Genomic DNA, 27,304 nt, shown 5'->3' with positions numbered 1-27,304 from the left:
ATGTTTTGTCCACTAAAAAAAACCATCGCTCAAATAAAAAATGCTCAGAAACGATGTCCCATATCATAACACTCCGGTCTATGAATAATAACTCCTTAATTTAATCGATAAAATAAGCAAAAGCAAGGGAAACCATCGTGCTGATTACTTCGCCGCTTTAACGATGATTTCATCTGTTGAATGCAACCGCTCAATTTCAACGCCAATCGCTATAACCCAAAGATCTCTTTCTTGGCGAGACCGTGCCTTGAATACCATCGACTTGCCAGTGGATCCCAAAGCCGTAACTCTTTTAACTTTAGCTCTCTTCCCTCCATCATCCTTCGACCGAATCGATGTATGCTTAGCACCATGCCAAACAACAAAGCAGGTCATGACATCTTCGTCTGTAGCCATCCATCCATCTTCGTAAACGCGGGGTAAAGCATGGCGCCCAGGATTATTGCTGTCAAATGTCTGGTTCTGATAAAGCAGCTGACTCTCCGTTGCAATACCGCTGTACACATATGCATCTCGGAGTGAAATTTCTTGCCGCTTGAGTTGGTGGACGCAGTCAAGGGGTTCTCCAGTATATTTTCGGACAGTATTATTAAAGATTAAAAGCTTTCCATGGCAGGCTACTACGTGATATTTCTGAAATGTTGCGTGCCGGGTTTGTTTTTGATATAGATGTCCGCTGTACTATATTGGGTGTTAGGATTGGTGCTATCATAGAAAACCGCCCTGTTGAAACTTACAGTAAGTGTACGGCATGAAGAGATACCGCAAACGTTCCATACCAACGGCGAAGACCGGGTATTCTGAACTTCCCACTTCTTCCCGTATTGGCCAATATAAGCTTCCATTTCCTCATCGATGCGCAGAAGGTCGAGATTTTCATGGCGGGTCTCCTTAAGAATAGCCACATCTGCACCTCGCCGCTTCTTCCAGTATATGATGAGATCCGCAAGTCTGTGCATCCACTCGTTTCGAGTTTCCAGATCGAAGGTCTAACAAAGTTTAGCAAAGATCTAAAAACTTAGGAGGGGGATCATCATCATCATACCTGGAGTCTAATAATGAGGCCACTAGTTAGAACAATCTCGAATGTCCTTGCATCATCTAATGCCTTCACTTGTCCATCAGGCCGGTCGGAATCTGGCACATCCCGATGAAAATCGGCATCCCCTCCTGTAGGGACTCTTTGTGGGAGATTTTCTGTTCCAAACGGTCGGACGTGGTCGATTTTCAGGAGGTCGACAAACCCATCCGCCCTCAGCACAGAGTTCACTTTTCGTTCTGCTTCGTTATATGCATCCTCATCTTTGTGCTCCTGAAACGTGGCATTCCCAGTCTTCATCCAACCGACTTCGCCGTCCTCGATAGAATAAGGCGATACGGCATATATTAACGGGATTGTTTCTATTTAAAAGGACAGGTTAGAAGGCATTAAGCCGAACTGGGAATCGGGTGGTGTTACCTATTATATGATCCGAGTCGGGTACCTTATCGCCCTGCTTAGGGGGGAGTTTCGGAGGAGGTGGGGGAAGAGCTCTTGCGGGTTTGCAAAAGTACAACAAGTTGTCATGGGTATAGAAATACAGTCTCTTATAAAAAAGCTTCCGTTGCTCTTTGCCCATTCCTGAAGTCAAACGGAGAAGGAAGCCCTCAACTATTTCCGAAATTAGCTCCGGACATTTCATCCGGCTCGGAAAATTTACGTACCTGGTGGCGGCTCGAGGACGGTACTTCCATTTTCAGACACGATCGAGGTAGGGTAGTGAATCTTTGGACGCAATTCTAGCTCATGGGTTTTCTGCATGGCCATCGAACCATACATCTTTTTTTCATTCATCTGACAGGGGGGTTAGCTAGAAGTCAAAGAGATGCATGATGTCACACCTACCCCGTGCACCCACTCAAGGCGGTCATACCGCCTCCATGCCAACCCAAGTCTATCATTTTGCTTCCAAAGCCGCAAAACCTCATCCCATTCTTTATTTTGACTGAGTAGCTGAAGTGACGTCCGCATGATGTACTTAGAAACCGTGCCGTCGTCCTTGTTCTTCCTTATTTCCTGTGAGATAGCCTCGTCGTCGACGTTCTTTTTCGGGGTATCGTCGAAAGGGTCTATTATTCTTAGGTTCATTGATAGGTCGGGGACATGCACGATCAAATTTTCCGGTCGATTCCATCCTAATGCCTTGCGCAAAAAGGTGTGCCATTCTACAGAAGAGGCTGCTGCCCTTGGTCGCATCAAGAAGATAATTGTCCCACGTTTGAATGGAAGCCATAGACACAAAGTCTTATCGAGGGAAGAGAATAGATTGACATGCGTCTCCCTTGGATTGAGAGGAATCTCCCTCGTCGAATGCTTGGCTATTCTCTTACGTTCGATTGCCGGAATGGTCTATAGGGGTTAGCAAATCTGACTCTCCAAAAGGTCTGTGGCCGTGGGTGCTAGATGATTACCCTGCTCTTGTGGATCTTCAATGTGAGAGGGGCGTCGTCCTCTCCAGTCTGTCTGCAGACAACTACGAACTCCCTCCACTTCTCGATGGTCCTCGTCTCGATATGTGACATCTCATTCTCATCAAAATCTGGAGATAAATCCGCCAATGTTGTTTCCACTCGAACAAGCATAGTGGCCATCTTGACAATTTCTCCTTCCCTTGATTTCCTCAGCGATCTCCCTTTCGGTATCGACCGTCTTCTCGACGCATGCGCGAGTTTTCTTTGTAGTTCCTGGTCCCTGCTTAGGACATCATCGTTTGTTTGGAATCGCACCAACCCGGTGGAAACTTTATCCCTCGTCTTCTTCGGAGGTGGGTTCGGCTCAGCAATTGCAACTTGGGCTGAGAGTGGTGTAGATTTCGAATGCTTTAATGCAGATTTGATGGGCTTCGCGGCACTATTCGGTTCTTTCTGTCCCTGACGATTATGGGGCAAGAGGGATGAGAGTGAATTGGTAGGGTCCGGCGTTTGGGTTCTTGTTCTTACCAGATTGGCCGTACTATCAAGTTCCTGGCTTGTATCCGTAGGTTTCATAGTTGATAACTGGCTTAAATCCGACTTCACGGCCGACGCCTCGGGAATCGCGCGTTTCGAGAAATCGAGTTCATTTGACGGACCACCGTTGGGAGACTGTTCATTTGACTCTTCGGAAGATGGACTGGCTTTTGGGGATGTTAAGGATTCGCTCGCTGTATGAAATGAATCGCCGCTTAGATTTCCACTACTGCCTGGCGGTATAGATGACCGTCGTCGCACAATTGGTATATCTAATCCTAGATCATGACTTGCAGTTCCTGGCGACAATGGCGACTCCCCTGGGTCGACTACCGAGCCCAGACATGCCCCCATAGATGCTCCCATTCGTGATGATTCGCCATTTAAGGCCATTCCTTCTGCCGCGAGTGGCGTCAAGTCCGGTTTCGTTCCAAATCCTAGGGAGGTAAGCCGTCGCTTCCTGGAAACATTATCCTCTGCTACCATCCCAGCCTCCTTTCTCGAGTAGTATCCAGTAATGTGCCTTGTATACCATGATTGCTTGTGCGCATTCAGCCAGCCTTTTGGTATCGGTCCTATGAATCTACACCAAAAAGGAATTATTAGATCATATTTTTTGTATACATGGCTAACCTAGAGGAAAACTTGCATTCTCCGAGTTGTTAGGTGGAGGTGTTCCGGGGTTGCATGGTGCTAAAAATTGGATCATTAGTTTTATAGCAAAAAAAGCGGCTTCTAAGAAGAGATGAAAATAATTCGTACCAGCCGGTGGGCCGTATATGAAGAAGGATCTAGGAGTGTCGGGTTTTCGTATTCTAATTCGCAGCCGGCTTGAATTTGGGATTCCGCCGCAAAGAACTGGGAATCGTCATCTGAGTCCGCCATACGGTTTGGGTATCGCCAACAACGCCCCCTTGGTAAACAGAGTAAAAGACGTGTATTTAAGATCTTCTAGAATCGGGTCGTCGGAGTATTGTAGTTGAAGGAAATAGGTTGTGGAAGAGTCAAGGAAGACGGTCTAATGGCTAGCATTCTCCTGACTTGACAAGCGCAAGTGCAAAAGTTGGAATGGGAAATAGGCAGGCAAGGTGCACTTTTTGCCTTGTGAAAACGAAATGATGGATGGATGGTGACGTGCAGGGAGGTTGACTTGGATCTCAATCTTGATTCGATTGCAGCAATGGTGGCTGGGCTTGGCAATGGTACGGTCGGCCCGGGTGGTATGGAACGGGTCCAAATCTCGGGCCGAGTTAAGAAATGCAGTACCCGTGAAGTAATATATCCCGCAGCTCATCCACATAACTAACTTCTTAATTTAAGTGGATGGGTAGGCAAGTACCTAGGTACTTACCTAGGTATTATCAAGTAAATCCTCTGCCACCAGACTTAACCAGTCCGGAATAGTATTACGTTCGATTCGCTTGTTAGCTATAGTTAGTTCTCTAGTCTGCCCTTCATCTTTCACGTTAAACGGAGACACCGACCAGGTTTTCCAGTAGATATAAAAGCATCCGGAAAAAAAAAAAAAAATACAATAAAATGAAAAATATATAAAAATGTATAAAAACTTACCAAAATGCTTGATAACATGAATCAAATCAAAGGCCTTGTATTGATGCACTACAGATGTAGAAACCACAAGCACACTAGTACTACACCGAGCCAACTAGGTACCTCAGTAAGTACTTAAGTCGCCTCAAGACTAAGAAACCGCTAAGCACAGGGTATACAGCTCCTGTAAATTGAGGATTGTATTGGTTATAAATTTAAATTTATAAGACCCAGACTATAAAGTTTCTGTCACATAGAATTCCTTACTAGTACTAACTGGTTTATCTGCCTAAGTAGGAAATTAGTACTAGTCTGGTGGAGCTCCCTGTGCAACAGTTTGTACTAGGCAAGTAAGCACACACCCACTTACATACCCGACCTGCTTAGGTACGTACTAGTTAGTATAGTCGGTAGGTAATTAGGTACTTAAGTAGGTAAGAAGTAATATGTCAATGCCTCTTACTTATCGAGCCGGTATTTAAGCACTCGCTACTTATCTCGTAAACCAGGATTAATATTAATGCTACGGCTCGCCACCAATAGCTAGTGGCTAGGTATTACTACATTGACTGGCAGCTATAGACCGGCCTGACCACTTCTGATCAGCTTCATTGACGTATACCTAACCATTGGCTTTTTTACCACAGGTTCGCAAATTGCCGGTCTATTCCACCCTTTTTTTTCACTCTAACGACCCCACATATCAGATACACATGGGAGAGACACTATACTTCGCATATGGCAGCAACCTCTCTTTCGAGCAGATGGCCAGACGTTGCCCCCAGAGTCGCTATGTCGGCCGTGCCCGACTTCAAGGATACCAGTTTCAGATCAACGAGCGCGGTTATGCTAATGTAGTGGAGCGACCTGGACTATTCGTTGAAGGTCTCTGCTACCGTCTTAACCCCGAAGACGAAGCCCGGCTGGATCGTGCTGAGGGAGTACCGAATGCGTATGTTAAAGAGGGGAAAAATGTTGAGTTTTTCCCGGCGCAAGCGGCACTTTTAGGGAGAACGGTGACAGATCTGATCCAAGAACCTACTCCGATTAATCAGAATCAACAACGGGATCAGAGTAGAGAAGGCGAAGAAGTCCTCGCGATGGTTTACTTGAGCACTAGATACGTCACTCCCGGCCCTCCTTGGGATGAGTATATTATCCGCATGGAACAAGGACTTCAACAGGCCTTACGGCTAGGGGTTTCATCCGACTATGTTGACAGCGAAGTTCGACCAGTTCTAAAGATCGGGAAGGGGGTTAGAGCGGATAGGGTCACGTCTCCGGTTTCTTCCATGAATAGAAAATGACACAAGGGGTCAAGGCTACACAGAAGCCCGGGAAATCGAAAAGAATCAAGGCAACCCTGAGGCCCGAGACCACATGAGGAATTTACACATTATTCAGAGCCTAGTCGGGATCAAGATCAAGAAGCCCCGTTGGTGTGCACGATAGAAAATTCAGAGCCTCGTCAGGATTAACAGCAAACAGTTCTGTTTAGATATGGTGTATATGCATACGACAGGCGTCATGTACATGTTTCTTTCTTTTCGGAACACTTTGTATCTACGAGTATTCTCAAATAACTTGCACTTCGAACACTGATCGTAATTTGGATCAGGTAAAAATCCTGCGTCATGTTGCATGTTGTTACTATTTTGTGTTTATACCCCTCAGTAAATAGTCCCAATGGTCTCATGAACGAAAAGGGTGCTGGAAAATCTAAAATTTATGCCCGAGGCTCTGGGAATGTGCATGGGGGTTCAAATTTCGTTGCGGTATGTTGATGTTCCAAATTCGAAAGGTGCATACATAGAGGCAGATGCATAATTGGTTTTTCTTATTTATCGATTCTAGCCAGCCTCGCAACCAAGATTCTAGCCTCGAAGCCTCAAGACTCGGCGCAGTTGTAGTTAACTAGTTATTGATATATTTTTCAGCAAATAGCATCGATTCCCCACTAATACTATAGCTATAGTACGGAGAAAGGTTTTCCAAATCAGGCAGCCACGGCCTAGATTTTATAGAGCCTTGAGACTTAAAATCTGCCCGTACGCGCATCCTGATATCAGCTGATATCATGAACATGACCATGGACTCTAGAAGAATGGAAGGCGTTTATTGGTTGCAGAAGACTACTAAGTATACGTAGTTAGCCGCCTTGCAACATGCAACAATGCACACTAAAAAGGACATTGTAACTGGGAACGAGACTACTTCACTGCTAGCCTCAGTTGAGCTGCAGTATAATTCATAGTGTCGATATCGCGCGCTTGATCATGATCAAGCATACAATATATTCGCAATGCAACAGATATAGAGCAACAGGCCCAGGAGCATCTTAATTTCACTTAGTAGTCATAGAGAAGGAGATAGCCCGCGTAAATATTGTCTAGGTTACTTTCACTTAGGACCAATATGTACTTGAGCTCATGAGGAGGAGTACTGGTGTTGAAGACGCTGTGAACTTTTAATAGGCATATAGATAGCTTTAATTTGGTGATGGAAGTACTTTATAGTTTCTTCAAAGGAAGATGATTAAGATATCTAGATACCTAGGTAGATACCTAGTACTTTCTTACCTACTTAGATATTTATTAAGATATGCAGACCTACGAAGAGGCCGGCCTGATAGTATCCACTCTTCTAATCCTGCTTCTTCTATGCATGTTCTAGTGTACACGCGTACACGGGTAGTATATATTCCAGTTTACCCGACCCCGAGATTTCAGAACAAGAATTAGGTATATACCTCGTCAGTAGTTAAACGTTTAAACCGGCGATGGGTCAATAAATTCAATAATTATATAAACTTGTATCTTGGCCGGCTCCTTGTAATTCTTAGCGTGGCTCCAGCATGCAGGTACAACCGGCCTACTTCTGCGGACCGCAGGAAAATCTAGTTTTGTGAATCGCCTTCTTCCTATTAATATGATCATGCCCCCAGATTTAAACAGAGGACCGTCGATTCAATTTCTCGAAATTATATCAGATTATCCACTCCTAGGATCCTTAGTTTATTTTGATAAATACGTACACTTGTCTTAAGATCTTGAGTATATCGACTAAAGAGATTTATAATCATGTCTACAGCCATTAACCTAGGCCGGCTTTGGTATTGAAATTGAATCGGAAATCCGGCCGAAAGTACCTTCTGCAGATCTGGTGATGATTATAAACACCGTTTTGTAGTGCTGCTATCCAACAATAATTTACCGGTAGCCGTAGCCACAGGTACGATCAAGTACCCACCCGACTACGATCACAAATGGTGGATCACGAATGGTAGTTCAATAAGATGTTCTCAGTCTGATCCCGGTACGTAAAGTTCTAAATTCTGCTTGCCAATTATCCTTAGATATCTATAGCTAGGTAGATTGGAGTCGTCGGCCTCATGCGGGATGCATGATGGTGTATTTTAATGGTTCGCTTGTACTGATTTTATGATATAGTCTCCATGGAGTCCGTATCCCCCGTTAGGAACTTCAATGCAGGTGAATGGAGAGTGGAAAAGAAGAAGTCCCGGTCTATTATGAAAACGATGTTCGAAGTAAAGAAAAACAGGAGTTGCGGATCACATATTCATGTTGCACCCTGGAGAGATAAATTCACCCTCAAACAAGCAAAGACCATCGCCTTCGCATGTTGCTACTACGATCCATATATAATATCCTTCATGCCGGAAGAGCGACGCGACCATAGGTACTGCCAACGGAATAGTAAGGTATCCCCAAAGATGTCGCTCCCATTCGAAAATGGGGACATGGCCGCTATTGCGAAAGATACCAGGAAATTATCATCAACAGAGTCTTTGATTGACTATATGCAAGGCGAATCGACCGAATCGAGATATTTTTTGTGGAACTTCCAACCTTTGGCAAATCCTCGCACTGGCACTATTGAGTTCCGAGGAGGGAGGCATGCGAGGGCCAAACAGGACCATCAGTTGGATAACATTTCGTGGTTGTCTTCATCATGTTGGCTTTAGAAGAGGTAGGTATCCTTGAATAATATTGGTGTTTTAGTTTCAAAGTACCTCCGAGTTAAGTATATAATAGGTAACTAACCAATTTGGTTGACTTGGTACCTTCTCCACAAGCAGACCGCCTACAGGGCAGTCAAAAACGGCAAAAGATCAGAAGTTCAAGAGTTTTGGGATAAGTTCCTATCTTATGCGGAAAGGTTGGGGGTTAGGGACGACCTCCCCGATGGATTCAAAATGATGAGTGAAAAGCAAGTTGGTCAAGTGAAAGTAAGTTTGGTTTAATCAATACGACATCTTAGGATCCTGGATTTGTAGACTGACCCACGTACCTTTTTGTTGAAACTAGTATAGATCAGTGTACCTCGTCCGACCCGAAGAGTGACTACCCACTAAATGAGCCCCAAAAATTTGTCTCATATCCAACTCCGACAGCTAGGACCGAAAACCCAAGATAGAGAGAGCCTTCCATCTCGGTCTCTCACCTTCATTCTCATCCTTCTCATCATCATCGTCATCATCATCTTCTTCTTCATCATCGTGGTTGCGTCGATTGTCCTCATCATCAATCTCATCCTCAAACCAGCTACCTTTATTCCTACCCTCAATTGCATGATCAAACTGGCTATCTCTATTCTTACCCTTATCCTTATCCTTATCCTTATCCTTATCCTCGTCCTTATCATTATCTTTATCCTTACTAAGCCTACCAGAACATCCAAAAGCAGGATGTTAAGCCGGAATTGAAATTAGAATATTGAAAGAATAGGTATGTTACGAAGTCTCTTGAAAGGCTTCGTCTACAGAACCACAAATTTGAAATGGAACAAGTACAGGTTTTCGAGCATTACAAACACCACAGAATTTTTAGCTCAGTGCTACAAATTTTGCTACAGAACGAGAGAGATTTGGATTTATTAGGAAATTTGCAATGTTAAATGCGATGAAAGTCTAGTCCTGTCATATAAAATACTCAGAATGTCAAACAATAGTGGAAATATTCCCCAAACGCTTAAGTACCAATCAACTAAATTTACGCATATAGGCTTCACATCAGTTGCTGTTGATGTAATGATTAAAAGAGCAAGAACCCAAAGATTGTAGTCGAGTGAATTGATCAATCTGTACACCAGTTCCTTGCATTTGGTTTTTCTAGCCCAGTAAGGGTCTGCGGGCTACCCGGCCTTAGTCTCGTATTAATTTTCAGACACGGTCCGCACTTCGATTCACATCATATCCATACGTAGTCTTGTTTGGGCGTATTACATATAAAGTGGGACTGTTGCATCTATAGAGCGTTAATTAAATCGAAGCTTTTCTGGAATAATCTCCAACATTGTACTCGCATATACTATACTGTTGTACTGCGTTTGGAAGTATATACCATACCTTCCACCTTGCTATAAATTGAAACGTGTGTTTATAGCGTCCCAAATGCGTCAAATGTTTTTATGTATATGTCAGGCAGAAAAAATAGGCCCGTCAACCACATATAATTATATAACCGTCTAACCTATTTTGGGCCAAACTTCATTAGCCATTTATGCATTCCAGGACCTGACCCACAGATTGATATTTACAAACTGTTTGTTTATAGACTGTTTATTCGCAAGCTACTTTACAGACTACTGATTTACAAACTAGGTACCTAGGCAGGTAGTAACTTATAAACTGGTGGCTTACAAACCAATAATTTACAGGCTAATTAAGACGGCTTATAGAAAATTAGGTAGTTGGCCAACCTACCCGCCTATAGACCAGCCTATAGTCCGGCTAATTAAGTATACCTGTTCTTTCGTTTAACATATATATAAAAGCTTCTGATACATTTGGGACGCTATACAGTCGACCCTTAAAGATCTGGGGAAGGTTTTATATCTAAATCTGACATCCCCCCATATATTATATATCCCGACAGAGAATTCGCGATATATATCGGCTACCTAGCTAGGCACAGTAACTATTGTATACATATAATATTATATAATGTGATTTTGGAATATTAAATATCCTCCCGACCTAAACCTTTCTTGGATTTCCCTTTCAGGATTATGAAAATGTCTTATTTGCCGAGAACGGCCGATAGGGCAGCCGCGGGTTTACATACCCTTACATCGATCGATCATCTACAGTTGAACCTCATCTTCATATAGAAAGGCCCATCAACTTCTCCATTGCAGTTATTTTCCTGATGCCTCTTAAACACGAAAATTCCTTCCTGAGCGATCAAATTAACCACATCCCTGATAGTTTCATGTGGCGTTATTTTCTTGTCCTTCGAGCCGTAGGAATCATGTTTCGATGAAGACGTATCTTTATCTGGGAACGTGATGTAGTAAATCTCAAATGTCATCCGACCATCCTTGCCTGTTAATTCCATACAGGGGTCGCAATAACAGTGCTCCTTCTTATGTAACTCATTATCACTATTGTCATCCTCATCCGGGGGTAGACTCTCATCAATATCTAGAGGCACCATCATCGGCTCGTCCAAAACCGGAGAGCTAATAATATCTATGGATTGATAGTTACATGACGCGATGATATGCTCCAATTTGCCTTGATGGATTGTAAGTAACAATGAGGACTCTCTGTCGAAGAGCATGTGTATGCGATGGTGGTATTCAACTTGCTCGGGTTGAACATACAGCTTGTAACCATCTTTTTGACCTTCTGGGTGGTAACGTCGTCTGCGGAGGAGTTTGCTATTGAAGATGATATCCTGCCAGAGGTGGCAAGTCAAGCTCGCTATCAATTGGTCGGCAAAACTAAGATAGGAAAATATTTGTGAAAGAGTCTCGACGGGGAGTTGGATAGAAGGAGTATGTGCCATTGCAAGATCGTCGCCCCAGTATAACCTAGCTTGTGCGAGAATTGGGAGACGGGTGGACTGAGGGTTAATGTCTCTTATATACCTACTGTCCTTCAATTTGAACTATCGCTTTTCTTTTTTTCTTTCTAGAACGACGAGATAAGTGACCTGTGCTGGGCTAAGTTTGTTATGGAGATTTTAGGCCGTGGTTCATCCACAAGTGGAGCTGTAGCGTCCCCCAGACTACCCAGGAAGTAATCTGGCAAGCGTTCACTACTACCTATGTCCAAGTATGACTACTTAAGTACTGCAAGTCTTATATAAGACACTACTCACATAGTGCACTTCTTGGATAATCCCCGTTTAGACGCGGATATATAACGTACAGTATAGTACTTAACGCCGAGGCCGTTAAAGTATGCAGTATTGACCAATGCAATGCCTTCATGTTACTATAAAATCCCGAGCAACGCGCGAATTAACTCGAGCCACGAAATAATAATAAGCTTGAGTATACACAAGTAATTCTCCAGAAAAAAAAAGAAGGAAAAAAGGAAAAGGAAAACCTAAAGTCGAAAGATGAGTTCTAGTGACCTCGGGTCTTCTGATCAGGAGTCGGATTCTCACAAGCCTCACACCCTTTCTCTCGATAATCATTGTCTCGGCATCGATGAAGCACAACTACTTGTTCAGGGACAAATTCAAGACGCCTACTTCAATTATTGCCAAGAATGGGATTCGTTCGTTGCCCTGCTCGGCTCCCTTCATTCCAAACCTCGCCTCTATCATCTCATCATTGTTGCCAGTGAAGAGGACCTTCCATCTCTCAGAATATTTCTCGAACTTCTTGAACCTGGATTAGAGACACTTTGCCTGCTCGTGGATTTCACCCACGGTGAATTTTCGGAATACCGATATCCAATAAGTAATGAACTGATATTGAAACATTCTTCTACGCTTCGACACTTCGGCATACTCGAGCGTACTGGCCCTAGTGCAGATGAAGCGAGTATTGTGATCGGGGGAGATGATTTCTCTTTTATCAAGCCGATTCTTGAGGCCTGCAACCTGAAAGAATTATCCATGCCAGTAGATGTCGAGATTCGTGTAGGTATCATTTTACAACCCCCTCCCATCAAGAGAATAAGGATTAACCCCATATAAATTCTGATATGCTATAGGACGGCGACGATTGCATAGTTGGGGGGGATTTCGACGGCCTTCCGTTGGATAATCTTGAGACTTTGTACTTGGTGCCAGAAGTTTGGCCATCCGTGGTATGGTCCATGGGATGTGATGGGAGGTGGCGATACCCCAGAATGGAATTTGTATTGGCAAACTTCTTGCGGAACGTAATCGGGATCAGACCGAATAGACCAAACCTGAAATATATCTGTCTTGGGGGCAATGCTGATCATAACCCGGATGAATTCACATACGGAATTAAATGGAGGAGGAACAGATTGGTGGGAAGGAAAACGGTATGGTATCCAATATTGGAGGAGGTGAGCTTTGGAAAACTGAATAAAAAGTTATGGCCGGCGTTTTTCTCCGGGGAAGCTTAAAAGGATGATCGATATACGCGATATAACGAGCAGGTGTTGTTTCATGTTCGATTCATGTTCGAACGTTCTCAACGTTATCATTACCTTCGGAATCTATATACTGTGTCGAATTTGGTCTCAAAATTAAATTTATACTAAGAGAATATAGCTAGAATGTCGTACTATTTGCTGCTTATGCATATATGGACCTTGCGCTCCATACCGGAGGTATCAATGGCGTTCGGCGTCATTTTATCATGATTGATCGAAGCTTGGCCAGGTACTTAAGCGATACGTATACCTAAGTACTTAGGTAATTAATTGGAAGCGCCTGTCCGGTATTATAGTGATGAGCGTAGGGACTTAGCTAGGTACCGACTTAAATAACTACTTAAGTAGCTACTAGGAACCAATTGGTTGTATACTTATATTTACACCCTCAATATTTACTAGAACTCGGTTGATGAGGTTCCGATTACTAGTGCTATTAATATCGTTGGGTTCTGAGATGCACTGTGACAAACACGGTGTATAAAATGTTTAGAAGGCAGTTTTGGGCGTCAGATTTTCGCCCAGAAAACATTAATACCCTCAATTGCTCAATTCCCTCCGAGATTGGCCATTGGGCCGCATTTACACGTAACAGCCGCTATAGAATGCAATGCAACTCGAATTCGAAATGTGACACATCGATGTAATATTCATTGCATTACATTACCTGTTTCTACGGTTCCGGCGCCGGCTCCAGCCCCAATTAAACCCCCAATAAACCAATGCCATAAAAATGTGTAGATCTGAGGTACTTACCCGAACAATTGAACCAATTCCCGTTATTCCAACGGGTCGTCTACAGGTAGCCCGCCCCGCCTGTGGCTTCCCCCATTGGCCGCCCAGGACCAATTCCTTGGAGCCATAGATGGTGTGATATGCAGCCTGGCATACTTCCAAAGCCTCCCACCGTCGGCTAGCGTGTCCCCCTGGTGCTACTCCGCAGTTAGCTTAGAGTTTCTACTCTCAAATATGTACAGGGATTGACAGGCGTAGCTCCCCCAAACTGGACCGTTTAAAAACACGAAGCTTTGTCCGGTCCTGGAGCTTGACCCCTCATTCTTTCAGTTCGATAGAACAAAAATCCAAAAGCCCTTCACTCCCCTATTATACCATTTTCGTAGAACGTATATTTTACTTCAGTATATTTCATTCTTTTTGAAAAAGAATCCAAAATGTCCAGCTCCGACGCACAAACATTCATTGCCGGCGTTAAGGTCTCCTTCAAGGATGTCCCCACAACTCCCGGTGTAGACACCGTCAGCTTCCTTGGAGCTTCCGAGTCCCTGGTTGGACTCTTCGGTATGTCATGGATGCGTGCAATCGCGTATTTCTTTCCCTCGCATGGGCTAGATACTGATATTTATACCTATCAGATATCCTAGGTTCGACCTCCTTCGGCCCTGTCAAGTCGGATTTGAATGGAAACATTACCGTAAGTCGACCAAATTCGCTGCATGTTCATCTTGTTTAATACACAATCTATTACTTTATTAGCTCTAGAATGAGTACTTACTTTATATTATTCTCAATGGATTATAGAAACTCCAAAAGCGTTACGACGCCGCAAAGGAGAAATCCGGAACTCTCCAGGAACTCGTTCTTGCAGAGCGGGCCGAGAAGAAGAAGGACGCTACTGAAGGTCTCGTTTGGTTGCTCAGGTACGTGCTTAGGCTGTAGTTGTGGTTTGGAAAGGAGGAGGTTTGCATATATTATGAGATTCGTACTAACGATTGCTGTGTAGAGGTCTTGACTTCACTGCCAGAGGTATCCGTCACAACCTCGATAACCCAACTGAAGAACTCGCTACTTCTTTCCAACACGCCTACGATGGGACTCTTAAGCAATACCACAACTTCGTGGTTAAGGGAATCTTCAGCGTTGCTATGAAGGCTACCCCATACCGCAAGGATTTCTACCCCAAGGTTGGAGACGAGGCAAGTATCAAGGAGTGGCTTGAGGCCCTTGAGAAGAATGTCACCATCCTTCAAAAATTCTACGATGACACCCCAGAAGCCAAGTTCTAGAAGAAGCGTTGAGAGCCAGGTATTACCAGCAACCTACACCGTAGGGTTCGATGGAAATGCTTACCTTTAACACGCCTCGTGGAAATTTCTTTCCCTTGCTACTTGCTTTCTTTACATCTGCTGTTGTTCATAAAATAAAAAAGAAGGAGGAACCATTCCCGAGCCGTGACTGGGGGGAAACGCTGTAGATGAATCGGAAAATATCGATGTGGATGAACGAAAATAGGAGCACATCAGGAGGGAACGCACTTACAAAAAACGGGATTCCCCCCTCTACATGTCTGGACATGCATTCGCGATGTTTCTGTCTCCGTCGTCCCCCGCACTCGCTTTTTTTGTCCTATACGATGAAACGATGAATTGCATGCTATATGATCATGCGTTATGATTCTCAGGGAAACCAAAAGATCCTTTCTATCGTTCATATCCGGTTGAAGTGAAGTGGAATGCTAGAAAATACGTACTATACAAGTTCACGTCATATTGTGCAATACAACTATGCTATAGAACGAGCCGAGCATCTACAAAGTTGAACGGTAGGACCTACTCGGGCAGGCATTTGCTATCCTAATCCAATTCCCAATACTACCTTACTGCATTGACGACAAGACGCACTCAGGTACTTTGAAACAGTACACGGCAGGCTTGCATGCTTGAAGCTTCAGTTCGGCAAGTTAGCTCAGCATGCTAAAGCATCGGCCGGCTATGTCCGAGGGCCCTTTTAGTCTACTTCTAAACGACCCTGTTACTTTTCTGGAAATTTCCCAATACAGATCCTTCACCAATCTCAATTATCGTGGATAGATTAGGGTACCGGCTGCTCTAAGTACATATTAAAGTTATATAAACCGTCTTCAATTTAACTTCGTACTTCGAATCGCCAATTCAATTAACTCACAGCATTCAATTGTTCAATTAGCTGTTACCTCCATTTGGCCCCGCTAGACCTAGAGCCAACCTCTGGACCACGGACGCCGATAGACCCACTCTCAATCCCCAACATAATCAACACGAAAATAGTCATGTCTTCCAGCACTTCATCAGCCGGCATCATTAGGAAGGCCGTTAAAGAAGGTATATGAGCCAATCTATAACACGATCAGCCTACAATCTAACAATTACACAAGATGTTCCCGAAATCCTAGCAATGGTTCGAGAACTTGCAGAATACGAAAATGAACTGGAAAGCTGCAAAGCAACTGAAGAACTTCTTTACAAAAACCTCGGTTTCAACGGTGGGCCTGCATATGCACACACTGTGCTGATATGTGAAGGTGAACAAACTGTTGGAATGGCCCTGTATGTTTCGCTCCCGTCTAGCCACGGCGACACCCGACCTTTGTGAAGAATATATGGGTATTAATGGTATATACATATGATACAGGTATTTCTATAACTTTGGAACATGGACAGCAAAGCCAGGAATATATCTTGAGGATTTATTCGTTAGACCTGAGTACCGTGGGAAGGGGTACGGTACAGCATTGTTAGCCTATCTTGCTCGGGAGGTGAAGAAAATGGATGGCGGGAGGTTGGATTGGCAGGTCCTAGATTGGAATAAACCGAGCATAGACTTTTAGTAAGTATTTCTAGATCAATCGTGACGACTTTCCATGTCGTGCTAACTTTAAGATAGTAAAAGCATTGGTGCTAAGCATATGGAGAATTGGTGGAATATGCGAGTCGATGGTGATGGCTTGGGTAAATTAGGAGAATTGGGTCCTAAATTGGAGACAATCGAATAGACGGTCGCATACACTTTGACTAACGTCAATAAAGATCCGAATGCTTCAACTTCCAATAAAATTTTCTGGAACCTTTCCTTCTTCCTTCTTTTTATCCAACCAACCGGAAAACGCCGTAGCTTTCCCTTTTGCTTTCCTCCTCTTCGCAGCCGACTTCCCAGATAACTTCTTATTTGGGTTTAATATTGTCCCTTCTGGCTCTCCCTTGTCATCCACGCCCTCGAAGTCCTCGGGGTCACCTGGGGTATGGAGCATGGTTGTTAACACCGGCGAGTATACAGCAACAAACTTTTCGTTTTGAGGTCTGTACTCCAACATTGGGAATTGCTCCAGAACATGTTTTAGTATCCTCCTCTGCATCCTCGCATTATACATATTCGGCCGCAGCTTCTTAGGTCCTGCTCGTGTTTCTCTTGTGATAAACTTTCGTTTCGGTGGGATGGTCTTCCTCCAACCCATAACCAGCATTTCCAGTCTTTCAAAATCGACTGGCTCTAGCGGCGGGACGACTCGTTTAAGGATCATAGATCTGTGTCGCCATTTCATATTGGCAGTTCTACTCAGAGAGAACGGTTTTCCCGATACAGAGAACTCTGGGATTTCGGGCTCTATGGCTTTGATTGTTTTTCCAACTGCGCCTTTGAACAATGCCGACAGTTTTGGTGTCGTTCCCGGGGTAGCTGACCGAACGCGATTTGGAATGATAGGAGCCTCTGGCACTACTTCTTTAAGCAATGGCTACATGAATTGTTACTATTAGCTTTCCCATTCAGACCCACTGATTTTCTGACAAAGAAAGTCATCACCAACCTTCATTATCTGGTGCCTAATCTTCCCCCTCCTCCCATAAGCATGCTCCAAAACATTTAAGGTCCGCCATTTATCCCCATTATTCGCCCTCGTCAAAGTCGACAGCACCCTCCTCGCATCCTTCAAATACTTCGTCCGTCTCTGTTCATCCGTGACCTCCTGACACTCTCTATACCTCTCTCTAATCCTATTTTTTATCTGTTGTCGCCCAACTTCATCGAATAGACATGATGTTTCGCGGTATAACTTGCGGAGGAGGTAGATCGCCTGCTGGGATTTTGTAAACTCGACGGGCTTACGGAGCACGATGCTCGGGAGGGATGACATGCGGTTGTTTTATTTCAATCATTCATATTACGTAGTTTGCCGTCAAAAAGAAATTAGAGGGTACGTCTTTAAACTTATGGGAAAAAAAAAACTGGGGTCTAGTTCGCGTTCGTCTGCCGTCGGACTTCGAAGGTGGGATGAAATTCTGCATGGATATCATCGGCCTCGGCTGTCGCACTAATCCGGCTACGGACCTTCTCAACACAAGAAAAGAAATACCCTTTCACGAGGAGGGACTCAAGTTACGAAGCTCCGTTCCCTCATCCCACTTCTACATCTTGACCGCAGCATTATACAATCATGAATACCTCGACCCTCTTAAGGCACTCCCTCCGTGCTAGCGGCCGGCAAGCCACGATATCCCGTCCATACGTGGGTACCCACTTCTCACGACGACTTGCAAGCACGCTAGCACTCTTCGAACAACGGGACGGTAAACTCCAATCCTCGGCGCAGAATGTTGTCACCGCAGCCAAAAAGCTAGGAAACCCTGTTATTGGATTTGTAGCTGGTAAAGCTGCCAAGGAGGCTGCAGAGCAAGCTGCAAAGATTGAGGGTCTGGATAAGGTTGTTTATGTTGCGAATGAGGCTTATGAGAAGGTGTGTGTAGATTCCGCATACATGCCGAGATACAAAACATATAAATATATTCTACGACAGCGAAGCTATGAATAGCATACTGAAACAAAACTATGGTCTAGGGCTTACCGGAATCATACGCCCCTCTTGTTGCTGAAAACGCTGCCGACGATGTAACTCATATAGTATCAATGCACTCCGCCTTCGGCAAGAATGTCATGCCCCGTCTCGCTGCCATCCTCGACGTCCAGCAGGTTTCCGACGTCATCTCGATTGAGTCAGCAGATACCTTTGTCCGACCAATCTATGCCGGTAACGCCATTGCCACAGTACAATCTTCAGACCCCAAGAAACTTCTTACAATCCGTGGAACTGCATTCGGAAACGCACCGGCGGGGAGTGGGGCTGCCGAAATCGTTGAGGGGAAGGATTCAAAGCACCAGGGATCAGTAGAATGGGTTGAGGAGAATCTTACATTGTCTGATAGACCGGATCTGGATACTGCATCGAAGGTGGTTAGCGGTGGACGAGGTCTTAAAGACAAGGAGAACTTCGAAAAGATTATGATCCCACTAGCGGACTCCATGGGAGCTGCCATTGGTGCTAGCAGAGCAGCTGTTGACAGTGGATTTGCTGATAACTCGCTGCAAGTTGGGCAGACTGGTAAGGTTGTGGCGCCCGAGCTATACCTGAGCGTCGGTATTAGCGGTGCCATTCAGCATCTTGCGGGTATGAAGGATTCCAAGGTTATTGCTGCGATTAATAAGGGTAAGATACACAACCAATGTCTTGAAATGGTGTGACTATCTAACAACCGCGAATAGATCCCGATGCACCTATCTTCCAAGTTGCGGATGTCGGCTTAGTAGCCGATTTGTTTAAGGCTGTGCCAGAGTTGACCGAGAAGCTGAAGAAATAGATATCATCATCTATTCAATTTTCTTCATTCCTTCTTATCTTCATCTAGCCTGTGTATATTAGGACTATATAGTATAATTTTCAGCAGGTTTTAGCAAATCACACGGGGAAAAGCTAAATGATCGTTCTTGAATTTGTTGGATTATTATTCTTTATTTGACTTTGATTATCGACTATACAAGTCGACTGATGCCACAGTTTTTGTATGGATAGATAGAGGGAAATCGTCATCAAGGAATGCACAAAGGCTAGGTAAAGGAAGAAACGCAAGGGATTAAAGGACAAAGGGAATAATATTTACAGAAGAAGAAGGATAAGAAGGGGAAGGGTGTAGAAGCAAGGGGAAACAAGGAAAAGTGAACCCATCCGTTTATAAAAAATCCGCTCCCAAACAAAACCCGCCGTCATAGTAAAAGAAAATTAATATTTATAAATTGATATGGGGGGAACTGAATCCCTTAGTAAAGATATCTTTCTTTTGGTCTCGTAATCGATCTGGATTTTTTTTGCAAAGCCGGGAAAGCAAAAGACGAAGAAAAAAAAAGTAATGGTAATCCCAGAGATCCGCTGCGCCAAGGTAATAAAAAAAAGTGAAAGAAAAGATCTTGATTATGGTAAGGTTGTGTTTTTGAAGGGTGAATTGTATTTAGGCATACTGTGCTGTGATTTGATGTTTGCCGTCATATCGGTAGGTAGATTAATGAGCGTCTTCGCCACGGCCGAGGGCGAATTCGAGGAGAATGAACACAACATAAATAGCTAAGAGGGCGGTTCCCATCCATCTCCTTCCGCCGTAGAAGACGATAACGGTGAACAGAGCGGAAGAGACCCAGGTCATGATAATCTCAAACGAGGTGACCGAGTTAGCGAACTGCTTGAGGTCACCGGCGAGGAAGAGAACACCAGCACAGAGGGTAAGCAAGAAGATATTGCTACCGGCAGTATTCGCAACAACGATACCGCCCTGTCCTTTTCTTCCGCCGACGACGGCAACGAATTTCTCCGGAAGGGTCGTAGCGAAAGAAAGGAGTGTGACACCAACCAGTGTATCCGACAAACCGAAGGATTCACCAATGGTACCAACGCTGTGAGAAAGAACATATCCGGAGATCGAAACAGTGACGAAACCGACGAGGAGTTGGGCGAAGTGGTAGACAACGGAACGAGCCGGCTTTCGGGGGCTGACGTGGGAGACACTAGAGCTGCGTGCGCGGCCGTTGGTCTTGCTGATCTTATGGCTAATGCTGGAAGACTTCCTATGAACGCGAAGTGGGATGGCCTCGACAGAAGAGCCGCCATCATCACTGCTGCTACTGCTGCGATATCCCTCCATAACCTTCTTCATATGCTTAGCAGATTCCTCATCGTCGGTCTCATCGTCAGAGTCAGAATCAGAGTCGCTATCGGAGTCCGAATCGCTGTCTTCTGGTGGGTCCATAACACCACGATAGATCCCCCATGCGATCGAGGCAATGTAGATGAAAAACGCGATACAGAACAGCCATCCTCCAAAGCGGCCAAACTCAACTCGATAGACGGCGAGGAAGAAGCAGAAGACGGTAGTTATTATCGACAGAACTCCGACGTAGATTTTCGAGCTACGGTCGAAATAGATGACTGGATCTTTCGAGAAAATGAGGCCAAGCGAGAAGGCACCGAGGATGTTGGATATCGAAGAACCAAGGATGTTTCCCAGGGCCAGGGCCGAGTTATTTTGGGCTAACGATGCAATAACCACAACGAGCTAGATCGACGAGTTAGCCATGCCTGTATACGTATGATCCATGAATATGCAGGTAATTCCGCACCTCTTCCCATTCTGCACCTGCCGTGAGTAGGCCTATCAAGGTCGCGGAAATTCCCAACTTTCGTGCTATAACAGCGGTATGGTCGACGAATTTGTCTGCTCCATAGTCCAACAAGAACACTCCGGTGATAAATGCACAGGCGTTAAATATCAGCGTATCATAATTTAAAGCTGTTGCCATCTCTTGAATAGACTACCAAGTATTGTGACTTGTGTAGTTTCCGAAGGGTCCGTAGGATGTTTGTCTGTTGTGAAACGAAGGTTCTACGATGACGAAGTCGACAGAGGAAGAAATATGGTGTTTGCTTTGAGTTTGACTTTACGTAACCTTCCCAAACGTTAAAAGAGCAGGATTGCTGAAGATTAATTAAAGGAGATAGAATGGCGATAGGAAGATGGAGAGAATTATTATTATATAAAATAAAGGACGAAGAATGAGGTGGCCAAGGTGGGAACGGATGGTTCGGATGCGGAAGGGCTAGGCGTGCGACAAATCGACGATAGCTTTTCTTGACTTTTACGACTGCGACAGTCCTATCAATGCAAAGAAGAAAAAAGCGAGAGGAAGTTGTATTTCGTTTGAAGAAAAACAGAGATCTAAAGAGAACGAATGGACGCGGCTGAACTGCTGGGCGATACAGATGATTATATCGAACAACAGGGCAGAATTCCGCAGCTGGTAGATGCAATGTGGGTAACGACAGACAAAATCCGACCGACACTTACGAGGAACGAAGGGCAGCGAAGAAGACGATGAAAAGGGAAAATCACAAAAAGGGAGAAGGTCAAGGGGTTTGAGAGCACGATTCCAGCACAGCACGCTGCATTACTTCCTGTCAGAAAAGGAGTGATATGATATTAAACGGGACGCCAACTGCCTTGGCCGATTGGGCTAGCACAGGTCCACTTTCTCACCGCCCAGATTACCTTGGACCCAGCGAACGCGAACGAGCTTGTATTGTTCTCTGTGAGCGATATATGCTATCTTCAGACATTTCCCAGGAAGCCCAGATCGAATCCCCAAGAAGCATGTAGTCATAATAGCGAACGTCTAAGCCTCCCGTCGATGCCATCAAAGCCAGATTGCATCGATTGCCCGGCATCGATCAAAATTGCGTCCCAATTAATCCGAAGAAGCGCGAGGGACACGCAATTTCCATTCCCTGGCGCTGGACATAGTAGCTTCAGGGGTCCATTCTTCCACCACAGAAAAATAGGATCACCAGAATGGAAAGTCTATGTGGGTCAGTTTCTTCTGGTTCACTTGCATGCATACCTGTCCATACCAAAGCTGCCACCTCCGGCTTTGGAGGGAGAACAGGCGAACGCTTTCACTTCTTCGCAAAGAAGCTTTTGATCCAATCACAGAATGTGAGAGGCGGGTTGACATAAACATTTCGGCTGGTTTTGACGTTTTGTTGAGCAATTGAGGCTGTCGTGGTTGGCCAAATTAAAGTGATGGCCCGAACCGGAAAAGCAACAGAGCCAACACGTTGACCATTAGCCCAATACTCCAACTATGGCGTCTATACGGATAGTCAGTCTCGTAACCTAATCTCGGTATCACCAGTGATGTTAGGTAATTTTCATTCAAAATACATAAAGTTGAACACGCGCATATCCATAATTAGGTAAGAAGTATTGTGCGGTAAGTGGTTATACCCAGAGAGTCTGAGTGTTGAGACGAAACATATATCCATATAGGTATCGAGTAAAGTATTCAATTCGGATCATCAGGAGAGATGGTTAGCCGAATAGCACACTAGCCAAGAGGTGGAACTAATTCTTTACGTAGTCTCATACGTAATTGTAATATCCCGTTGAGGGCCCGAATAAAGGTAAGTCGCTGTTGTAGATCTAGACAAGGGACCGAGGGCTTACCAACAGTTAATTATAACCTACGAACGCTCGAACTAGCTCGGAATTGTGGTTCGATTGAATCCGACTGAGTTATGGGTTGAACTCTGCACGGAACCGCTACGGGCTTGCTTGCATAACTCGCTTCAAAGAATTCCTAACACCCGGCTATTTCTGTGCACTTGGATATCCAGATACTCTTGTCAGTTTTCCTTTCGCTTCCCGTTATCGAATTATCGCATGGCGGGTGCCTGAAGTTTAATGGTTGCCGTGAGGGAAACATTTCCCAATTTCGAACCTGGCGAGCTGGCAAAACTACCACGAAAACAACACACAACGAGCTCATTTTGGGTGATATGCGACGACAATCCCGGGTCCGGCCCCAACGTTGGTATTCCAATATTATAGCGAGATCTAAATGTCGGAAACATGAGCGGAAATTTAGAGACTGTATCGTGTCCACATCCGATTACGTAGGGCTGTAAGATATTGATATCCAGACGCCCACCAACGGTTTCAAACTCAGATGGAAAATGGTGTGCCTCCTGCTAGCGGCAACCCTTCTCTTTGCCGTTGCCGGCAATTCGCAGCTTACGGCAACGACGACGACGCTATTCTCAACTTTCCGTCGAACAAAGACGATTCTTCGGGGTACATGTGGCTCGAACTTGGATGTTTTGCCTCTATGTGACAATATACAGTGGGGTTCGTTCAATTCCAGGACTCAAGATAAAGCTTCGACTTCTCAGATGACAAATCCTTCAACAAGCGCTCCCGATACGACCTCTTCGTTCTCCCAGAGCACAATCGTCTCTACGAGTACTGTATCGAGTAACGCCGGCGCTCCAACAGAATTCCGGTTAAGAGCTCTTATTCCAGGCTTTGATGATGCATATGTGAATACAACATACAATGGGCCAATTATCATCGATGTCGATGCAGAAAATAGACTTCTCCAACGGGACGATTTACTCAACAATCCTATACCCAGAGTCGTAAATAACGCCGACTTTAAGCTTACGCCAGAAGGAACAATCAGTGCAATAAGTGCAAACCAGCGCCTTGTCGTATATAGACGCCAGACGAGTAGTGTTGGGACGCCAAATGACTATGGAGATGTCTTGATCCTGCGAGGAAATACTCTAGCGGATAATGATCTCTCTCGTAATTGGTATTTTAAGGGCTGCAGTTTGGATTTACAGAATCCGTCTACCTTTCAGCTCTATAGGGTGTATCTGCTTCAGATAGAAAGGACGAGGTATGCCGTAAAGATGGGAGCAGTAGGAGCACAGGTTCCCTTGACTTTTGAGGCATATGACCTCTGCTATGAACCAGCTGTCCGTTCGAGTACATCAACTTCCAGCGCAAGGACGACCTTACCTATCAGCTCTGTTATTTCTAGCTCATTATCATCATCGTATCGGCCACCTAGCACGTCATCCGATCTGTCATCTAATGTACCCGAAAGCTCACCCGCTATGATATCGTCTACTCCATTGTCTAGTTTGTCTTCAGAGACATCCTCGAGTTCATATATGCAATCGCCATCCAGTTCAGCTTCAAGCGTGATGCTTAATGCTTACGATATTATCACACTCGAAGCACTGTACTCATTTTGTTCCAACCTACTACGCTCCACGGTGACCTCGACATCTTCGACGGTTACATCATCCTCTAGTGCAGAAGTATCAACAAAAATAATCACTTCATCAGAACTCGTTGTATGTACCAGTTCCCATATCGAATACGTTTCGACATCCTATATCCCTACAGAGACAAGCGTCACAGATCTACGACAAAAGAAAGCTTCTATCGCAAAAAGGCAAGAGCCATATACAACCCCAGCCCCTTTAACCTCCTTCAATGATGCCGAAGTCAGGGCCGGCTGCTCTAGTGCCATTGCAGCACCAACAACCACGGTAGACTCGACAACCACGAGCGTTGTTGTCATTCCTTATCCATCGACCACAGATTTCAGTTCCACGGAGACAAGTTACTCAACGGAACTGGTTTCAAGTACCATTCAATCCGTCCTAACTTCTACCATTGCGGCGAACGGCTATTATAAAATGAAAAATGATAGTCTCGGGACTTTCGACAACTATTACTTTTGGATTGACCCCAAAAATCATCAAGGTACCCTACCCGATACCACACCCATAGCGAACACAACGAGGGAAACATTTTGGCAAGCAATATGGGACGGCACCTCGGGGGGTTGGAGGTTGAGATACGACTGGTGGCGTTTTATCAATGGAGTCAATACCACCGAGTCATTTTATCTCGTATATTTTACTACAATACCGAATCCCCAAAGGATACAAGCTAGGTGGCTTGGAATAACGAAAAACACCGCTATTGTAGGAGCTGGGAAAATGCTACAATACACTTTATTTGACATTAATGATGGGTATGCAACGATACGTCCATCGTTGGAAGGAACCAGAACTACGCTATGGACTTGTCTGGATGGAGGCACTGCGCAACGGCCTCCATCATTTTGGTATTATGCGAGTACTGGCTGGACCGACTTCGTCAACACTGCACTGGACGGCCCAAATGACAATGGGCAATATGTTACATATACGTTGCATGACTGTGTTGTAGTCCCCGGATTCCATATATTAGGATGGTGATGTTTTAAATTTGTTATCTGGTAATATCTCGGAAATATCAGGAATTATAGAATGCTCACCTCTCTAGGGCTGCAGGATTAGGCTCTAGAATAATATTAGTGGACCTGTGCGTAGACGCAGGTCGGATATATTTGGTGAGAAAGTATACTAGTATATACTTAACTAACTACCTACATAATACCTTGTAAATGCATATATTTAGCCCCCTTTCTATGTTTAAAACCTAAAACTTACACAGGTTTTCTTTTTTAGATTGGTAGCTTCTCAGGCAAGATCTTTGAGAGACAGATTTAGCTCGAGATTAGAAGTTTTGAAATTAAATTCTCGATCTGCTTAGCGTCACCCCCACAGCAAAGACAAACCTCGTTACAAAGTCGAGTCCCAGTACGAATCCAAGTTGCAAACTCAATCAATTGAAATCGAGCGCCAGTGAGCTAGCGGCAAAGAAATAAATTACATACATACATGTAGTACCTACTCCGTATTGAGTATTGGTATAAACTAGGCCTCTCGGCAAGCCTGTGCCGATGGTAGCTTTTCCCAACGCCATGCCAGACCATGTGGGTCTGTATTCGTGTCGTTTGGCCCTGATCAACAATGCATGCGATGCTTATTGGTGCTTGGACTTCGAGGCCAATTGATGCTTGTTACGTCCAAGTCCTTCCCTGCAAACCTTGTTGTACTCTGTAGTTCAAAATTAGTGGATATTTAAATTGAACTTCTGAGAATTCAAAAAGCGATTCGGGTTTGGGGGCTTCATTTGAATTACCATTAATTCGACGGACTAGGCCTAAATTTAATCCGTCCGGCGTCCTGGCGTGAACCTAAATACGTTATGGATTGCAACACAGGCAATTAATGGGACTACAAAGCATTGCAATATACTTACAATGCAATTGATTTTGATGTATCGTCTACGTACGAGCCTCTCTTGTTGAAACCACCCTTGTCTATTCCGGGTATGTTGTACACTTATGGGACTTGTTTCGTGACTTATAACTTATATTGACTTCTGGGATAGCTTAGATAGCATCGACTGAAGCATATTGATTTATGCACCTTCGACGCACTCGCCAAAGCGATGGCTCCCGTTACCCGGGTATGCCCGCATGACATACCCAACCCGCTCTATTCTCCTCTTTTGGATACAAAAATTTCAAAGTCACCAGACAAGTTGTCGTTCTGGGATATTTCTGGTGGAGAAGTCTATGTCCCAAGGTCGAGCTTCAAGCTTCAAGCTTCAGAATACCACCACTTTTGTCAGATATTACATAACAACTCCGCTATCGTTGATTCCTGTGCGCGGGAGCTCCAACCCAAGACACATCCGCGTACCTTGGCCTAGCTTGGTCGCCAGTCTTGGAGAGGCAACGGAACCCGGCAGCCAATGAAGCTTGCTTGCTTATCAGAATCATATCATGCGGCGAAAATGCTTGGGACGGCAAACCGTCTGCATGCGTTCCTCGCCTGCAAAAAGCTTGGCCGCCTTGATTTTTCAGCTCAGGTTCCAGTCCAACCCCTCGACCCTCGCAGATTGCTCAAGTTTTCACAAATCGAATCTCGCCCTGCCGATGAACCATGAGATGCTGCCGCTGCAGATAATATATATGTATCTGCGAGATTGGTCTGATAGTTAACCGGAATTTGAAAACTTAGTAGGATCTAGTTATGCATTG

General features: G+C 44.6%; 11 protein-coding genes across 11 annotated transcripts; 7 read left to right on the top strand and 4 right to left on the bottom strand.

Moving 5' to 3' along the window:
* Window positions 1-144: 144 nt before the first annotated feature.
* Window positions 145-3,474, bottom strand: AOL_s00109g105 (uncharacterized protein; the record flags this gene model as incomplete). Its single annotated transcript, XM_011126586.1, has 7 exons — window positions 145-681; window positions 738-989; window positions 1,046-1,401; window positions 1,460-1,651; window positions 1,705-1,834; window positions 1,886-2,389; window positions 2,452-3,474. The coding sequence occupies 7 exons, from the start codon at window positions 3,472-3,474 to the stop codon at window positions 145-147; spliced, it is 2,994 nt and encodes a 997-aa protein (XP_011124888.1).
* Window positions 3,475-5,252: 1,778 nt separating this feature from the next.
* AOL_s00109g104 (uncharacterized protein) lies at window positions 5,253-5,846 on the top strand (the record flags this gene model as incomplete). The annotated part of the gene is made up of 1 exon (XM_011126585.1): window positions 5,253-5,846. The coding sequence occupies one exon, from the start codon at window positions 5,253-5,255 to the stop codon at window positions 5,844-5,846; it is 594 nt and encodes a 197-aa protein (XP_011124887.1).
* Window positions 5,847-7,993: 2,147 nt separating this feature from the next.
* Window positions 7,994-8,524, top strand: AOL_s00109g103 (uncharacterized protein; the record flags this gene model as incomplete). Its single annotated transcript, XM_011126584.1, has 1 exon — window positions 7,994-8,524. The coding sequence occupies one exon, from the start codon at window positions 7,994-7,996 to the stop codon at window positions 8,522-8,524; it is 531 nt and encodes a 176-aa protein (XP_011124886.1).
* Window positions 8,525-8,953: 429 nt separating this feature from the next.
* Window positions 8,954-11,351, bottom strand: AOL_s00109g102 (uncharacterized protein; the record flags this gene model as incomplete). The annotated part of the gene is made up of 2 exons (XM_011126583.1): window positions 8,954-9,224; window positions 10,657-11,351. The coding sequence occupies 2 exons, from the start codon at window positions 11,349-11,351 to the stop codon at window positions 8,954-8,956; spliced, it is 966 nt and encodes a 321-aa protein (XP_011124885.1).
* Window positions 11,352-11,909: 558 nt separating this feature from the next.
* On the top strand, window positions 11,910-12,895 carry AOL_s00109g101 (uncharacterized protein; the record flags this gene model as incomplete). Its single annotated transcript, XM_011126582.1, has 2 exons — window positions 11,910-12,437; window positions 12,512-12,895. 2 exons carry the CDS (start codon window positions 11,910-11,912, stop codon window positions 12,893-12,895), a joined length of 912 nt encoding a protein of 303 aa, XP_011124884.1.
* A 1,202-nt stretch (window positions 12,896-14,097) lies between these two features.
* Window positions 14,098-14,949, top strand: AOL_s00109g100 (uncharacterized protein; the record flags this gene model as incomplete). Its single annotated transcript, XM_011126581.1, has 4 exons — window positions 14,098-14,224; window positions 14,299-14,357; window positions 14,465-14,583; window positions 14,667-14,949. The coding sequence occupies 4 exons, from the start codon at window positions 14,098-14,100 to the stop codon at window positions 14,947-14,949; spliced, it is 588 nt and encodes a 195-aa protein (XP_011124883.1).
* A 1,022-nt stretch (window positions 14,950-15,971) lies between these two features.
* On the top strand, window positions 15,972-16,694 carry AOL_s00109g99 (uncharacterized protein; the record flags this gene model as incomplete). Its single annotated transcript, XM_011126580.1, has 4 exons — window positions 15,972-16,023; window positions 16,077-16,248; window positions 16,334-16,528; window positions 16,586-16,694. 4 exons carry the CDS (start codon window positions 15,972-15,974, stop codon window positions 16,692-16,694), a joined length of 528 nt encoding a protein of 175 aa, XP_011124882.1.
* Window positions 16,695-16,739: 45 nt separating this feature from the next.
* AOL_s00109g98 (uncharacterized protein) lies at window positions 16,740-17,831 on the bottom strand (the record flags this gene model as incomplete). The annotated part of the gene is made up of 2 exons (XM_011126579.1): window positions 16,740-17,432; window positions 17,505-17,831. 2 exons carry the CDS (start codon window positions 17,829-17,831, stop codon window positions 16,740-16,742), a joined length of 1,020 nt encoding a protein of 339 aa, XP_011124881.1.
* Window positions 17,832-18,131: 300 nt separating this feature from the next.
* On the top strand, window positions 18,132-19,329 carry AOL_s00109g97 (uncharacterized protein; the record flags this gene model as incomplete). The annotated part of the gene is made up of 3 exons (XM_011126578.1): window positions 18,132-18,431; window positions 18,533-19,178; window positions 19,235-19,329. 3 exons carry the CDS (start codon window positions 18,132-18,134, stop codon window positions 19,327-19,329), a joined length of 1,041 nt encoding a protein of 346 aa, XP_011124880.1.
* A 696-nt stretch (window positions 19,330-20,025) lies between these two features.
* Window positions 20,026-21,316, bottom strand: AOL_s00109g96 (uncharacterized protein; the record flags this gene model as incomplete). Its single annotated transcript, XM_011126577.1, has 2 exons — window positions 20,026-21,072; window positions 21,137-21,316. 2 exons carry the CDS (start codon window positions 21,314-21,316, stop codon window positions 20,026-20,028), a joined length of 1,227 nt encoding a protein of 408 aa, XP_011124879.1.
* A 2,209-nt stretch (window positions 21,317-23,525) lies between these two features.
* AOL_s00109g95 (uncharacterized protein) lies at window positions 23,526-25,628 on the top strand (the record flags this gene model as incomplete). Its single annotated transcript, XM_011126576.1, has 1 exon — window positions 23,526-25,628. The coding sequence occupies one exon, from the start codon at window positions 23,526-23,528 to the stop codon at window positions 25,626-25,628; it is 2,103 nt and encodes a 700-aa protein (XP_011124878.1).
* Between the last annotated feature and the right edge of the window lie 1,676 nt (window positions 25,629-27,304).

This window comes from Orbilia oligospora, assembly GCF_000225545.1.
Source record: "Orbilia oligospora ATCC 24927 unplaced genomic scaffold scaffold00109, whole genome shotgun sequence".
NCBI classification, from domain to species: domain Eukaryota; kingdom Fungi; phylum Ascomycota; class Orbiliomycetes; order Orbiliales; family Orbiliaceae; genus Orbilia; species Orbilia oligospora.
This window is presented reverse-complemented; position numbering and strand designations above follow the sequence as displayed.